This window comes from Peromyscus leucopus, chromosome 20 (genome assembly GCF_004664715.2).
Source record: "Peromyscus leucopus breed LL Stock chromosome 20, UCI_PerLeu_2.1, whole genome shotgun sequence".
In the NCBI taxonomy this organism is placed as follows: domain Eukaryota; kingdom Metazoa; phylum Chordata; class Mammalia; order Rodentia; family Cricetidae; genus Peromyscus; species Peromyscus leucopus.
Window position 1 is genome coordinate 13,769,348 of NC_051080.1, and position 17,713 is coordinate 13,787,060.

At 40.0% G+C, this 17,713-nt stretch overlaps 1 protein-coding gene across 1 annotated transcript in view; it reads left to right on the forward strand.

Moving 5' to 3' along the window:
* Cpne8 (copine 8) overlaps window positions 1–17,713 on the forward strand; it is a 189,905-nt gene that overhangs the window by 15,810 nt on the left and 156,382 nt on the right. Inside the window, exons 2-3 of the mRNA XM_028869232.2 lie at window positions 13,555–13,595; window positions 14,267–14,313. Coding sequence (XP_028725065.1) covers window positions 13,555–13,595; window positions 14,267–14,313 — 88 coding nt within the window. The remainder of the gene's footprint in view (window positions 1–13,554; window positions 13,596–14,266; window positions 14,314–17,713) is intronic.

The window sequence follows — 17,713 nt, forward strand, 5'->3', positions numbered from 1 at the left end:
GGGCACAAGCATGGCATTCATGAGTCTGCTGTCACCCTAAGTGCAGCACCCTGTTTTTAATACAAGTAGACTCTACAACTGAGGGCAAGAAGTTTCGTGAGCATCCAAACCAGTAAGAGTTCTTTATTATCAACTACTAGGCATCTTTATACAGCTGGCTGCACCACCACATTGCTACAAACAATTGAGTAGCTTGTGCCTTTGCACTATTAGGATGACAGTGGTGTCACTAGGAGATTTTCAGCTCTGTTAAACTTCATAGGACAATTGTTGCATACATATCCCATAGTTGATGCGACATATTATGTGGTGCCTCACGGTACTTCCAGAGGCTGTGGCTACTTTATAGAACATCTCTGAGTTTTGTAATTTCATCCGGAGAACGAGTCTTGCTAATAATTGCTTCTTGTTGGGATCATGTTGAGGGTTAAGGAAATGGCTTATGTAAGTGCTGAGCACAGCGCCAGGCTTGAGGAATAGAGTAGGAGTGGAATTTGTGCTTTGGATTCCTGTTCTGTGCTGGCCACATAGGAGGGAGTGGGCAGTGTTGAGAACAGCAGCAGGTAGGAGAGAAAGTTCCAGAAAAACAGAGTGCTGTGGGACAATGTGAACACAGAGCATGAGATAGGAGTAGTTTGGAATCAGACCCATGGTTCTCAACCTTCCCAATGCTGTGACCCTTCAGCACAGTTCCTCATGTTGTGGTGACCATAAAATTTTTTTCATCGCTGCTTCATAACTGTAATGTTGCTACCATTATGAATCATCATGTAAACACCTGATCTGACGGATGTGTGACCCCTGTGAAAGATTCTTTCAATCCCAACAGGAGTTGCAACTCACAGGTTGAGAACCACTGAGCTAGATGGACAGAGATGTGAAGACAGAATGTGGTGGGTGATGAGCGCTAGGACAAATGCTGTAGATTTCTGTAGGTAATTGAGTTCCTCCTGGAGGCATCTTGGTGACTGCATTTGTGAGATGGGAGGCAGTAAACTCAATGAAAAGATGCAACATTGGGAAAGTAGCAGAGCTATGGCCAAGGTGGTGGATGCTCCAGGGCTGGGGGAAGAAACACAGGCTGGGCAGCTTTTCTGTGTCAGTAATAAGAGATTTTTCACACATTTGTTGCATTCCAGGAACAGACTTTATTTTTTTTGGCAGTTCTGGAACCCAAGAGCCTCAAATCAATATGGCTGGGCTGAAGTTCTGTTGTGGGGAATGTCACCCTCCTTCTGCAGTCTCTCTCATAGTTTCTGTTCTTGGGCTTCTACTGTCTCAGCAAGCCATCTTACCAAGCTTAACTTGTGGCCCATCTAATCTTCAAGACCAGGATTTACAAACCTGTCTATGTAGAGGTCATATGGCCTTTTGAGCCCCCTGCCAGTGTCCATACTTCCTGTCCCTTCCTCTTAGGAGGATACATGTGATAATATTTCTGTCCCACCTAAGAACCCAGAATAATCTTGGCAATCCAGTGCATGGCTTATTCACATCTGTAAAGAGTGCCTCTCTCCTCTCAGATAAAGCTAAATTCATGGGTTCCAGGAACAAGAACCAGACATCTTCAGGAGAGTTCTTACAGTTGCCTTTCACTGAGATGGGAAGACAGAAACTATGTAATTTCAGAAGGATAATGAATCCCTAGTTGATTATTGTGACCCCGAGATTTAGGGTTTTAAGGAGACCCATTCATTGGTGATTTTTTTTTTTTTTTTTTTTTTTGTCAATTTGACACAAACAAAGTCACCTGGGAAGAGGGAACGTCAGTTGAGGAATTGCCTCCATCAGACAGGCCTGTGGACATGCATGTCTGGGGGGCATTTTCTTGATTAATGATTGATGTGAGAAGGTCCAGCCCACTGTGGGTGGGGCCATCTCTGGATAGGTGGTCCAGGGTTGTATAACGAGCAGACTGAGCAAGCCATGAGGAGCAAACCGTTAAACAGCACCCTCCATGGCCTCTGCTTCCGTTTCTTCCTCTAGCTTCCTGCCTTGGTTCCCCTCAGTAGTGGCCTGTAAGTGGAAATAAACGCGTCTTCCCAAGTTGCTTTTGGTCATCATGGCTTTAGCCCAGCAACAGAAAGCAGACTAGGGCCCACATATTCTTGTGTCAACCTGCTGTATTATTATTGTTTTTTTTTTCTTAGACCGGTTATGTTTCTCTTCTGTACCTGAAATCAGACTTATGTCCTCCACCATTTCTCCTGACAAGTTGCATGCCTCTGAATTAACCCTTTGCTTCTTCAGAACAGTAGAGGTTCTTATTATCTCAAGTTTACCAGACTTTTGATATGTCAATTTCTTGGTGACATGTACATTTCTTTGTTATTTCCAAGAGTGTCATTTGTAGTATAGTGCTTCAGAAGAAATATTAAAATATTTTGAATATTTTCATTACTAGTTCTTGTCTTAAAAATTTTTGCCCATCTGAAGCAAATCTCCCATTTAGAGCTGAAACTATACATCACTGACCTTTTCCTCTCGAGGATCCTAATAAATGAATACTTGGAATAGCCCAAATTCAGCATCAACTGAAAAGATAAGGTCTTTTCTGTGTGTCCCAGTGATTGTTGTGAGGTGCATGAGGTTTATAGTGGTGAGGTTTCCCAGAGAGCCTGCTTTTTCTGTGTTGAAAGTCAGGCAGTCTTGGGGAGGGCTGCCCAGGGAGCCTGCTTTTCAGAATTCTTTGTTGATTTAGATTCAAGCTGACTTCAACTTTTTTTTTTTTTTTTTTTTGTAATTTCAACCTCAGAATATTTTTTTATTTACATATTTACTTTTTCCTTTTTGAACCTACCCCTTTGCCTGTCTCCAGTCTGTCTCTGTTTGCTATAACAGTTATAGTTTGGAGAAAAAATAGATTTTCCTTAAATGTGCATGTAAAATTTCCAGAACTGTTTTCCAACCAGTGAAAGAATAAGTGAATCAAATATTACAATCAGAGCACTTCCAATGGTGAGTAAGTTTTTTTCCCTTGCCTTTATAAAAAAGAATCCTGAAAAAAAAAAAAAGCATGTTTTTAGATTTAAGAAAATGTGTATGTAAAAACGACTTCCTGATTCTGCTCTGTGGGATACTGTGATGGCAAACCCAAGGGCCCAGGCCTGGTCCAGTGAATCTCTATAACCTCACATCCCCCTGCCTCTGTTCCACTGCCTGTGGTGAAGCAGCTAACCACAGCTAACAGGAGGGCAGTCAACGCCTCAGATTAAACAATAAAGTACTTGTGTGAGTCAGTGTTTGTCTGCCCTGCTTTGTAGGCGCTTGAGCCAGCTCCCGGAGCTGTCTGCCCAATGTTTGTAGCAGCCTGGCAGGCCACCGGTGCTCCAGAACCCACGGCGAACAACAGGCAGATATAAGACTCAACAACCGTTGAATTAAGACACGACCTCTTCTCTGGTAGAAACAGGACAATTTTTGGGCAAGGCCCTGTGAAGCAGAGATTCCATCACATGTGGAGCATTTATGCTATGAGACGTTGTCCAGCTTTTTCTTTACCATTGTCCCTAAGGGAAATTATGTATTTACGTATATTCCTGTTCTATTGTTTTAGCCATTTCTATTGAAAGCTAACAGAACTGATCCACTCATGCAGCAGTGGAGGCTTTATTATTGGAGCGAGCTCTCCTGGGTACACTTAGTAATAATGCATCTTGCAGTCCACCCCATGTGTTCAATGATGTATTCCCTAAAACAAGCATGTCATATGCTTTATTAAATTAGCACTTCCAGAACTTACAAGAACTCAAAGTGCTAAGACTTTGAAACTGTCAACTTTGAAATTCATATAAATGCATAGTAGTCTTTTTTTTTTTCAAGTTGCATCTGTGATAGGATAGATAATGAAATTTGTTTCCTTTTAAAAAATCCTTATTCGTTGAGGCCAGCCTGGTCTACAGAGCGAGATCCAGGAAAAGAGCAAAGCTACACAGAGAAACCCTGTCTCGAAAAAATCCTTATTAGTGTGATATCAGTAGTTGAGGAAGAAAGAATGAGCAATGGAAGTTATTCTCTTAACTTTTAATTACTGTGTGTATGACGTGTGTGTGTGAGAGAGAGCGTGGGTGTGCACGTGGAGTTTGTTCACTCCTTCCACCTTTATGAGGGTTCTGGGCCTAGAACTCAGGCCGCCAGGCTTGTATGTCAAACACTTTTGCTTGCTAAGCCATCTCTGTCTCTACGAAAACCTCTTGTTATGATGTGTGTGTGTGTGTGTGTGTGTGTGTGTGTGTGTGTTATTTTACTTACATATATTGTTTTTTTTTTCCCCTAGTACATTTCTTAAAATAGCTGGAATCCGAGCTGAGGATTAGTTGGATTTTTAATATCTGAACGAGTGTGGCTGTGTTGGTTATAATCTGTTATACCGTTACTTTACATGACACGATATGGTTGGTTCATTGTCTTATGCATTCCTGGTAGTACTCGAGGTTCATGCAATCCAGAATACATCTGTCCTATTTGCTGCACAGTTACTAATGCACAAATAGGAGCTGATGTTCATTATCTGTTTGCAGAATTGCACCAAAATTTAAAGAAATTTGCTAATTTTTCATTTAGAAAAAAACAACCTCAGCTGTGGTTTCCAGAGGCAGGTAGGATGGCCGTGGATAGTGGAAAATGCAGGAGGCATGAAAACTGCTGTCCACATTGCCTTTCAGCACATCTTTCCAGCTAATAACTCTGGAAGGTGTGCTACAGTCACCAGGTGCTTCTGAGCATGAAGTCAGAGCAGGCAGGGAAAGGCTCTTAGATGTCTGATTGTTGTCTTCGTTAGAGCTTATGCCTCTACTCACAAGGACTGGAGAGTGAAGGGGCCCCACAGTGACCTCTGCCCCATGTTAGGGAGGTGTTGGCGACTTCCTTATTGTCTACTGTCCTGTTTTGTTTTGTTTTGGAATGAGAGGACATTTATTGAGTGCTGACCAGTGCTGGGCACGGTGCCATGTGATTCCACCTACACATGTTTTCAGGTTTTAGTGGTATTTCTGTGCTCTGGCAGTTCAGGCTTCTTCATTCCTTTTTTATTTAAGGTTTTTTAAAATTCATTTTACATACCAACCACAGATGCCCCTCTCATCCATCTTCTCCTCCAAAGGGTAAGGCCTCCCATGGGAAGTCAGCAAAACTTGGTACATTCAGTTGAGGCAGGACCAAGCTCCTTTTCCCTGCATTAAGGCTGAGCAAGGTGTCCCACCATAGGTAAATTGGCTCCAAAAAGCCAGCTCATGCACCAGGGATAGATCCTAATCCCACTGCCAGGGGCCCCTCAAACACATCCAGCTACACAACTGTCTCTCATATGCAGAGGGCCTAGTCCAGTCCCATGCAGGCCCCACAGCTGTCAGTCTAAAGTTCGTGAGTTCCTATGGGCTTGGTTCAGTTGTCTCTGTAGATTTCCCCATCATGATCTTGATCCCCCTTGCTCATAAAATCCCTCTTCTTTCTTTTCAACTGGACTCCCAGAGCTCAGCCTGGTGCTTGACTGTGGATCTCAGCATCTTCTTCCATCAGTTACTGGATGAAGGTTCTATGATGACAGGGTATTCACCGTTCTGATTACTGGGGTAAACTAGTTTGGGCACCCTCTCCACTATTGCTAGTAGTCTAAGCTGGGGTCATCCTTGTGGATTTCCTTCTGGAAATTTCCCTCATACCAGGTTTCTCCTTAACCCCATAAGGTTTCTCTTATGGGGTTTCCCTCTGTCCAGGTATCTCTTTTATTGCTCTCCTACTCCATTCCTCCCCTAGCTTGACCATCCTGTTCCCTCATATTCTCATCCCCCATCTCCTCCCCTCTATTGCCCCACTTCATACCCAGTTTACTCTGGAGATCTCATCTATTTCTCCTTCCCCCAGTGTCCAGGAGTCCCTCTCAGAGTTCTTCTTATTAGCTATCTTCTCTGGAGCTGTGGGTTACAGTCTGGTTATCCTTTGCTTTTTACATCTAGTATCTACTTATGAGTGAGTACATACCATGTTTGTCTTTTTGAGTCTGGGTTGCCTCACTCAGGATGATATTTTCTAGTTATGCTCCATTGTGTATATGTATCACATTTTCTTTATCCATTCTTTGGCTGAGGGGCATCTAGGTTGTTTCCAGGTTCTGGCTATTATGAATAATACTGCTATGAACACAGTTGAACAGTGTCCTTGTGGTATGATTGAGCATGTCTTGGATATATGCCCAAGAGGGGTATCATAGGGTCTTGAGGTAGACTGATTCCCAATTTTTTGAGAAACCACCATACTGATTTAAAAAATGGCTGTACCAGTTTGCACTTCTATCAACAGTGGAGGAGTGTTCCCCTTGCTCCACATCCTCTCCAACATAAACTGTCATCAGTGTTTTTGATCTTAGTCATTCTGACAGGTGTAAGATGGTATCTCAGAGTTGTTTTAATTTGCATTTCCCTGATGACTAAGGATGTTGAGCAATTCCTTAAATGTCCTTTAGCCATTTAAGATTTTTCTGTTGAGAATTCTCTGCTTAGATCTGTGGGATGAGGTAGCCAAGTGGTTAAGGTGATGGACTGCTACTGTCCTGTTTTAAGTATGCAAAACACACCTCCTCTGTGAATCCAGTACATTCTCATAAGGACTGTAACTTTAAGGCTGACCCTAGGCTTAGCTGTGCTATTAGTCACCCTCTTTCAAGTTTAGAGACCAGTATTTTAATTAAAACTTAAAGAAGAGAGATCATTAGAATAACTTGGGCACTTCTTTGTGCAATTTACACAAGGTATTTCTTCAGGTTCAAACACACACACACACACACACACACAAGTGTACATATATAAACATAAAGCATCAATGTTCTTCATGTAATATCAATGTATGCATGAGTATTGCTTGACTGTATAATGTAAATATTTGCAGTGCTGGGGGTGAAACCCAGAGCCTTACTTGTGCTAGGAAAGTTCTCTACAACTGAACTATATCATAGTAATTCAGACAATATTTCTACAGTGCACTGTTTTTCTCGACCGCTCTTCAAGAATTTGCCTTCTTCCTTGTTTTCGTTGTATCTAAGTTTCCAAAATGGAGACAGAATATTCAGCAGTTTTAGACTGATGCTGCAGTACAATATCATAAAACTATTGGCATGAGTTTGTTACTCCAGTTCAAGCTAATGACAAGCCATGGGAGAAAGTAGCCTTCCCACCTCAAGTCCAGAAGGGTGCATGTGTGTGTGCATATATGTGTATGCATGCGTGTGTGTGTTTGTGTGTAGGCATGCATATGTATGTATGTATATGTGTGTGTATGTATGAGTATATGTGTGTCTGTGCATGTGTGTGTTTGTGTGTGCATGTGTGTACATGTCTGTGTGTTCAAAAAGTACTTTGCATAGGAAACAAAGGTGCTTTTGTGTGGCAAATGCAGTCTTCTTTGGCCTCTTGCTCCTATTCTGCAAACAGGGTCTTTCAAATGTCCCTACTGACAGGAGCTTATTTTGTTTTACACTGTTTGGCTCAAGTTGCACATTCCTAACACTTCTAAGAAAATAAGGCATTTCTTCTGAAATTCTCCACTGTTTTATTCCATAAAGAAAGAGGACTGGAGTGGGAAGAGTTGGCATCACAAGGCCGTTGTTATTGGAACTGTGTCATTTATTAACTTTTTTCTGGGCCTCTGCTGAGTTTCCTTATTTATAAAATGATTTTTAAAAATAATTTCTTTTATTTTTGGATTATAATTCAATCATTTCCCCCTGTTCCTTTTCTTCCTTCCAAAACTCCCTTACATCCCTCCATGCTTTCTTTCAAATCCATGGCCTTTTCTTCATTAATTGTTGTTACATGCATAGGTATATGTATGCATATATAAAATATTTGTATATATTATATAATATACATATAATAAGTATAACTTGTTCAGTCTGTCTAATGTTACTTGTATGTATGTATGTTTTCAGGGCTGATCTTTTGGTATGGAATAACCAACTGGTATGCTCTTCCCTGGTGGGGAAAACTATTTCCTCCACTCTTGGTGTTTCTCAGTGGTCTGCAGTTCTTTGTGTAGGGCTGATGCCTTATGGGCTTCCCAACTTCCAATTTGACCTGTTCGTTGTTGTCCTGGTTCAGCTCATGTTTTGACAGTGATGCTGGTGAGACTTTAATAAGCCTGTAGCCTCTAACATTAGTCAGAGACACAGTCTCACAAGAGAATTCCAAATTCTCTGGCTCTTACAGTCCTTTAGTCTCTCCTCAGTGTCCCTTGAGCCTTAGGGACAAGAGTTGTTCTATAGTTGTAGCCATTGAGACTAGCTAGATTCCACAACTCTGCTTAGAATTGGTTATGCTTTTTTGTAATGGTCTTAGCTTGTTGCAAATAAAGTTTTAGATGAGGGGTGAGGTCCACATTTACCTGTGGATATAAGGACAAATATTTAGATGTAGTTAAAGATTATGCTGTTTTAAAAAACTGGTGGTTGTAGGTTCTTCTCCAAGCTCCATAACTTCACTAACTCTAGGTAGCTGGCTAGGTTTCCAGCCATGATTTCCCTCTTGTTGAACAGATCTTAAGTCTAACTAGAGAACTGTTGGTGACCACCAAGGTATGTGTGTCACAACTGTACTCTTTGGGTTATTGTTCTATTCTGGTCATTGTTGTGGTTCATAGGCATCATAGCCAGGTAGGGCTACTGGTTGCTTCCCTTGCTTAGAAGCTTTCATGGTGCCTTCTGGTACTACTAAATCTTCTGGGAAGAGACATTCAAATCAGTTACAACTCAGTGGTCTCTGGGCCCTGTTTCTGAAGCGCATGGTGTTTTCAATACTAGGGGCTTTCCTTCTACTTGAGGGTGGAACCAAGGACAATAGAAATAATCTGTAACGTTTTGAAGTCTCTTCAACAATCCTGACCTACCACTCAAAAAAGGGCTTCTCATGGCTGTTTTATTTTTGTTTTTATTTTTATTTTTGCTAGATGGTCTTTGGTTCTAGGGGGGAGAATTATCATCTTAGATAAAATAATTTCATTTAAACTATATATGTCTATTTATATACAGACTTCTGTGTATTATAGGTTTTTCTTTCAGGTAGATAATTTATAATATGATTCCTAATGACTTTTTCAGACATCCTTACTGTTGCTTTGTCCTTTCTCCATCTTCTATATTTATCTCCACCCCTTCTCTAATTAGAGACCCCCATTTTCCATTTCCCCAGTCAAGTCCCTTGTACCCTGCTATTTCCCTTCCCTTCCCCCCTACTGACCACCCAGGCAATGGTCCCAATTTACTTTCCTGGTTTCTGTAGTTCCTCTTGGATATGTACTCACATCTGAAGTTTTGGAGTCAGGAGCCTTCAATGTAAAAGAATGCAGTCTGGGTTACCTCACTTAATTTGATCTTTTCTAGTCCCACATATTAACATGAGTACACTTTCTTTTTAATAAAATATTTGTAAAGTAAAATATTTTGTGCCTATCTCGAGTAGGCTATGGGTAGATGCAGTTTGACAATTGTTGATCATTTGCTCTCTATACATAATTAAAAGGATTTGACTTTTCTAAACTTTCAAAATGTGTGAGCATAATAGCCTTCCAGGAATTCAAAGTCAGATGTTCTCTTTTGTATTCTATTAATATGACCACAGTAGAGAAGAATTTATTTTTAGAAAGAATTGGGAAATTGAATCTTAGTTGTCAAGATCATATTGAAGAAGTTCTGTGGTTTAATTCTTTATCATGTGAAAACTTTTAGATTGCTATGTTCTTTTTTAAAATATATTTTTTAAGATTATATTATGATTATATCTTTTTTCCCTTTCCTTTCCTCCTTCTAGATCTTCATATGTATACCAGCCCTTTGTTTTCTTTCAAACTCATGCCCTCTTTTCTTTTTTCTTTCATTATTACACACATACACACACAGATACAAACACATACACACACTTCCATAAATATAACCTGCATGGTCTGTGTAATGTTACTTATATGCATTTTTTCAGGCCTGACCATTTGGTTTTGGATAACCAATTGGTGTGCTCTTCCCTAGCGATGTAGGTGGAGTTTTTTGTTAGGACCACCAGCCTCAAATTTCCAAACAGAGACTTATTATTAATTATAAATGTTCGACTGATAGCTTAGGCTTGTTACTAACTAGCTCTTACATTTTAAATTAACCTCACTTCTATCCTTTTACTTGCTGCCACATGGTTCATGGCTTGTTACTTCATTTTGTACACATCCTGCTTACTCTGCATCTGGCTGATGCCTCACGAGAATCCTCTTTCTTCTTCCTAGTGTCTGGGTTCTTTCTAGACTTCATCCTAGTCTGGCTTTCTTGCCCAATCTCTTCGTGCCTAGCTATAGACCTGTCATCTGTTTACTAGTCAATGAGAGTCAAGCATATTTACAGTGTACAAAGATTGTTCCACAGCATGGGAAGGACTATTTCTCTTGCTCTCAGAATTCCTTAGTTACCTATAGTTAGTTCTTTATCTAGAGTTTAGTCATCCTGGACTTTTCCTATCTGTGTCAGCATGCCTATTGGTGTCATTATTGTTCAGCTCATGTTTAGGCAGTCATGTTGGTAAGACTTTATGGGTGTAGCTTCTGACATTCCTAAGAGACACAGTCTCATAGCAAAACTTCCCTATGGTGATATTTTATTTGTACTGAACTGTGATTTTAATTTTATGTTAACAAATAAAGTTGCCCTGGGGTCAGAGCTATTAGAGCCATAGCAAGAGCGTGATGGTTAGAAGAGCTAGGTAGATTTCTGTGTGTTCAGGGATACAGCCAGTATTGGAGACATATGCCTTTAAGACCTGGAGGGCAGTACTTACAGGCAGTGATGAGGCAGTCATGTGGTTGGGTTTAGAACCAATGAGAAGGCAGAACAGAAAGACTATTTAAACACAGACAAACAAGAAGTAGCTCTCTCGGGGAAGTTAGGAGCACTGCAGGAGGTAAGATTTTATCTCTGAGCTCTGACCTCTCGGCTTTCTCTTTTACATTGGCTCTGTGTTTCTTATTTTAATAAGACGATTGGTTACATCTACACTTCCCATTTCTGTTGCTTTTATAGTCTTTCTACTCTTTCTACAAAATGATTCCTTTGCAGAAGTTGTGCCATAGATGTATCAGTTTGTTGTAGGGTTTATTTATTTATTTATTTAATTTATTTTTTAATAAAATTTAATTTAAAAAAATAAAATTTATTTTATCATGGTATTCATCTGTTGCAAAGAGAAGTTTCCTTCATGAGAGGTGAGGACTACACTTACTTTGGGAATAAGGATAAATATTTGGGATGTGGTTAGAAATTTTGCTGGTTTAGTAAGATGGAGGTTGTATGTTCTCCTCCAAGACCCATGACTCACTAGTCCTGATAACCTAGGCAGGTTTCTAGTACCAGGCATGATTTTCCACCTGTTGAACAGGTCTTATGTCTAATTATAGAGCTCTTGTTTACCCCCAAGGTATGCATGCCAGTGCCACTAATGTACTCTTAAGGTAGTTGTGCCTTGCTGGTAGTTGTGGTTCTTGCTGTATTTTTAACCTTAGCATTGTGGATTAGACATTAGGATTAGAATGGCTGGAAGACACAGTGTTGAGTAGTCACTGGTTGACCACATTAATTTTGCTGGTGAAAATCTTTATTTTATATTTTAAATTTAAGATTGTAGTTAGTCTTATATGAGCAAGGCACTGGAACTGCTTTATTGTCTTCAAGATAAATATCTAGCATATTCTTGAGTCTCAACCACACTGGTGCTTTGTACTCTCTTATTTTCATGAACTCTGAAAAAAAGAGCTTAATTAACATTAATGGGCCAGAGAATTATTACTAAGTGGAAAACTACCTTTGCAAATGTAATAGCACAGTACCTCCTCAAATGGAAATGTTTTGAATTACAATTTGCCAACCACTGCTGGAGTCTGGGAGTCTGGATAAGGGACAGAAAGGATTGTTTTTCATTTGATTTCTGTGTAGCATAGACCTTTCAAAATCTGACTTACTTCCAAATCCAAGTATGTCTGCTCTTTTGTTCCTAGGGCTACTTAACTGTGTGGCTTCAGGTTGCCACCTGAGCTACATGGTTCAGTTGATGATGAACATGGAAGTGGTAGCTTTTAAGAACTGAAATAAGAGGATATATCGGACTAGTGTGGACGAAAGGATTGCTTGGATATAGATCCCATCTGAAATGGAAAAAGAGGTTTCAAAGTACTCTGAGGCTGGAAGGACTGTGAGATAGATTCCAAGTATAATTATAATGCTGATGACAGCACAGTTGGTGTCCAAGAACAGCAGCCCGGTAGAGGAGTGAAACAGCTGGAACACAGAGTTGTCATTTAAGTAATCAACAGATATGTTAGTGATTTCAAATGCTTACCAAAAAATGGAAGCCGGATCTGAAGTAAAAATTTGAGCTTTGGAACTTTCAGATTATCACCATTGATATCTTGGTTTTCATAAAGAGCTGCAGATTGGAATGATCACTTTGAGACTAGTTCGAGATGTAACTTTCCCAGTACTTGCCTACCTTATTAATCAGAGAAGACTGAACTCAAACTTGCGTTTTGGTGTGTGTGTGTGTGTGTGTGTGTGTGTGTGTGTGTGTGTGTGTGTGTGTAGGTGCACATGCCTGCTTGTGAGTGTGTGTGTAAGCCACAGGTCAACACTGATGTACTCCTCCATTGTTCTTCACTTTACTCTCGGAGACAGGGTCTTTCACAGAACCAGGAACTTGTGGATTCAGCAAAACTCCCTGGTCCTGGAGCTTCAGGGACCCACTCACCTGCCTGCTTCCCCTGGGCTGGGCACATAGGCACATGGTGCACTACCTGGCTTTTGACATGTGAGATGGGGCCCTGACCTCAGGTCCTCAGGTTTGTGCAGTAAGCACTTACTGCACCTGTACTTAATTTTTTAATGAAATCCAGTATTATTTTTAGAGAATAATGTATATGATTATATTATAGCTGTTGAAGATAACAGGCTACCCCAATGCCCATTTTCTGGTTTCACATTATTCTGTTATAGATATGCAAACACATGCAAAAAATTAAATCAGTAGTTGTATCAGCTTTGTCTAGTTGTCTGATATTTCCCCCTACTAGAAAGAATGCTTACACAAAGTTTATGTGTTCATCAGAAATTCCCAGACTAGAAGGTTGTATGCAACAACCCTTCAGGGCTGAGAAGTGTCACTAGAAAGGGCTTCCTACTGCATGCTTTATATACACCCACGTGGTCACAAGTTCTGAATCCCAAAGTGTGTCTTAGCAGCTGACTCACATTTCAGTTTGGGATATGTTCAGGCACCTGCAGGATAAGTTAAAAGGAGACCTGGTGACATCTGCACAGACATTCCAGTTCTACAACATGGGGAGTCATGTCAACAGTCATACAGGACTAGTACATGAATTACCTCATTTCTAGTCTGCTGATAGCCAGTCGAATGAGAGAAGCAAAACTTTACAAAGTTCACATTTAGTTCTGTGTATATGTTTGCATATTTATGTTTTGTGAGGTTATATGAATCTAAGTGATTGGTTTTGTAATTAACTAGCATTCTCTGTTTTACTTAACAGAAATCTTCTTGATAGAGACACATTTTCTAAGTCTGATCCAAGTAAGTGAAATATTGTTTATTTTACTCAATGTTGCAAAAATTATGTGAAATTTACTATTTCTATGTGTATGCTTGCTTTTAAAATGAGGAAAGACATGGGCATTTATGGACAAAAATCCTTGTGCCTGACTTGACAAGTGATAAGATTCTTCTTAACCTATAATCATTTATGTAAATTCTTTAGTCTTCATTTTTTAGGCTTTATCAATTAATAGAATACCTTACCTGTTTATGAACAGTGACAATGGGTTGTAGGTATTAATGCAAAATATGTTTGCCTCAGGTTGTCACTTCCGAGGTTACTCTTCACAATTTAAGTATCCTCAAAATGGTTTACAAACCTTTCAAACCCTGATATTTGAAATTATCAAAGTATGGTTTTAAATTTTGTCTATATCTATAGTGTAATCTAAAAGAATTATCAAACAATGGTAATATTCTCTGTGTGCTAAAATATAGTTGTAATAAAATTTGAAGGTTGACATAGTTTGTTTTCTAATTCTTTGAAGTAATTTTAACCATTGAATAATTTTTTGGTGATTTCCTCGCAAGGATAAAACAGGGAATTAAGCATGTTGTTTTGATGTAACCTGTGGACAGTTGAAAGAGAAATCATGTACATTCACACCAGACATTTACCTATGTGTGTGTTTTTTTTTCATCTTTTGTAGTTTGCGTCTTATATATACAAGCAGTTGGAAATAAAGAATGGAGAGAGGTAAGAGAAAAATGCTTTCAAAATCACTGTGCAGAGGCCACAGCATCTTTATCTCAGAGAAGCTGACCTGTTTTCAGTGATTTTAAGTCTTTCTTAACCTAAAGACTGAATTTCTCATTGTTTGATTTTATTGAATTTTCACTCATGAACTTCTCATGAAGTATTCCAGAGCTGAGACTTGCCCAGTTGACTTGATCCCTTCTGTATGTGATGTTTGTGGAGTTAATCTCACTTTCAGAAGTCAGTGGTTGAATTTTCATAAAGTGCCACACAAAAGGATCTTAAGTGGGGTGCTTATTGTCAAATATCACCTGCCTTTTTTTTAAAAAATCAGTTGGTAACTTATTGTTTGGAAATAAAATAGAAACTCAATTTCCTCATACAAATAGGCTTTGTTCAATGAGCAAAAGCAAAAAGTGTGAAAGATTTCAATGATCTTGTTTTCTAGAGCGTCTCCACATTTAGAGAGAAGATGGACAGAGGCGGGGCCTTTCACTTTCCTGGTCTTTGCTGTTTTTTGTTTGTTTGTTTTAGAAAGGCAGCAGATCGTTTTAATGGGGTCACAGTATATGACTAGAGTTCCCTAATGCAGTTTTCCTACTTGTTGTCACAGACTGATTTGCATTAGTCCCCTGATCAATTGTCTCAATGGTCAGGTAGCCAGTTAAGAATAGATCAATGTAGTTTATGCTCAACAGGGAATAAACAATTCAAATATTATAACTATTGGTAATGTTGGATTGTCAGTATGATGCTGAACAGCGGTTTGTTTTTTTTTTTTGTATGTGTGTTTTAATAAGCTTTTCATTATTATAATAAACACCCAACACAACTTACCTATAAAGAAAAAACAGTTTATTTTGAGTTGTGGTTTTAGAAGTTCAGTTCATGCTTGGTTAGTGCTCCTGCTTTGGTTGAGGTAATTACACAGTAGGAGATCAAGTTTCCCCATTGCTAGGAAGGTAAGGGAGTGGGGATGGCTGGGGCCATTGAAGGTCACACCTCCAGAGTCTTCAGGATCTCCAGGCTGCATATCTTCCCAACAGTAACACTTTAGAAATCAACTCTTGAATGCATGGCTTTTGGTTAATATTACACTCATAGGATTCAGCCCCTGACTCCCCCTACTAGCAAATTTCACAGCTGTCTCAGAATGCACAACCCATTTACTCCACACATAAGAGTCATAAAACCTTAATTATTGCAGTGTTGCTTGAAAGAGTCTGTGGCACAGGCAAACTGAAGTGTGAGTTCTGTAAAGACAAAAGTCAGACATAGTGGCAAACAGACATAGGGAGAATTCAGGCCATAGAAAGGAATTAGAGCAAAGCAAGGATGAAAGTCAGCAGGGAAGAATCCGTAAAATCCCAGTGTGACACCCGTAGCACACTGTCACCAGATGTGGCCTTAAGAGCTTGTGCAACCCTGCACTCTATGGTCTTCTTGGTTGCAGTCCATATGACCAGCCCCGTGCGCATACTTTGCTTGTTACCTGTGATATTCCCAAGGAACACTGCATTTCTGCTTTCTAGAATTTCCATGGAAACTTCAGCTCCACGCATTCACCTGTCAGGGGCTGCTTGCCAGATATTCCTTTGAAATCTGCATGGGGACATTTATGACCTACTTTCAGGGCTTATATTCTGCCTGCCTGTAAGAATAGGATCATATAGAGGACACTGACTTTTACTTACAGCCTAAGCTACCTGGTCCCACTCAAACAACACAATGAGCTCTTCATAGATGGCTAAACGTGGGGAAATGATCCCCTAGTACATCCTGGGTGAGTGAAGCATCCAAGAGCTCTCTCTCTCTCTCTCTTCTGACATAAGTGTTCAAACCAAACTTATGTTCAGTCCTCTGGAGCTGTGATTGGTGGGAGCTGAGGTGCTCACAGCATGTCTCTTCTCTTCTGCGTGAAGGAAAATTGCTTCCTTCCTGCTTCTGCTGGTCTCACTTACCTGGACTGTGCATGTGGCTCTTTTTCTAGACAAGCTGCAGAATTTCCCAGTCTTGCTGCTTCCTTTTCTTTGATCCAGATTCTTTCCTGAAATTTGACTAAAAGCAGCCAGTGATACTCACACTGAGAACTGTGTGCTTTGTTGTCTTGAAATTGACTCTGCCAGACAAACAAATCTATTACCTTCAAGTTCAAAGCACCATGGTGTCTTATAACATGGGCAAAATGCCTCAAATTGGTTGGTTGGTATGGTGTAAGAGGGAAGGCCTTTGGTTCATTTCCTGGTGGGATTCTACTTTCCACGTGAAACGTCACCAAAAGAATGTTACTGTCCATGTTCCTAGGTACACTCAAACCCTGCACCAACAGTTATAGCTCTGCTTATAGAATTTCAGGCTTTTTCTAACTTGTTCCATCAGGCCCTCTGAATGGCTCCTGTGAGGTCCATAGGCTTGGCCAGGTTGTTAGCATACAACAGCAACAAAGACCACTCCACTTCCTGGTGCCAACATTCTATATTACCAACATCCTACTAGGAAAAATACATGTTTGAGATAATCATCATAGCAATACAAAAGTTTCATCTGACACTTGGGGAGATTTGAGTTCATCACTGGTTAACATTGCTTCCTTGGCTGAAGTAGTATCCATTTGCAGAAGTGTGTAGTAATGCAGAGCTTTCCTGGTGGTGGCTTGAACGAGATGACCCCCATAGGCTCATATGGTCTTTCATATTTATCTCAAAATTACTCATATCTAAATGTCAAGTCATTAACATTTTCCCATTCCTGCTTTATAGTTTCTGTAATATGCCTAATAACATTTTTTTTTCAATTGTCCTGATTTCTTCCCTAGAATCTCATCATCTAATCAGTCACCCAGAAGGGTGAATTCTCTTTCACAAAGTAAAGCAGAGCAATGACTTACTTATAGCTTCACTACTTTTTTTAATTCTCATCGTGTGTGTGTGTGTGTGTGTGTGTGTATGTGTGTGTGTGAGTGCGCACGTGCGTGCATGCATGCGCAGGCACATGTACCTATGCATGAGGAGGCCACAAGTGGCCATCAGGTGTATTTATTGTTCTGACTGATACAGAAGCTTGCTACTTTGTCTAGACTAGCAGCCCCTGGGACCTACTCTTTGCTCATAGTTCTGGGGTTAGGGCATGTGGGCACACCTGGCTTTTTTCTGTGTTTTCTAGAGACTTGCACTAGGATCTTCATGCTTGCACAAGTTCTTTTACCCAGTAAACCATCTCCCCAAACCTGACAAGTTGTCTTTTGTTTTCCTTGTTGCAATGTTGTCTCAAGTCTGGCTCTGCTGTCTTGCATTCTTTTATTTGGTTATGCATTTGATCTTTCTAAAAATCCATGCAATTCCCAATCATTTACTCTCAGTTCCCCTTTCCATGTCCGGCTCAATGAAGCATAGAACTCTTA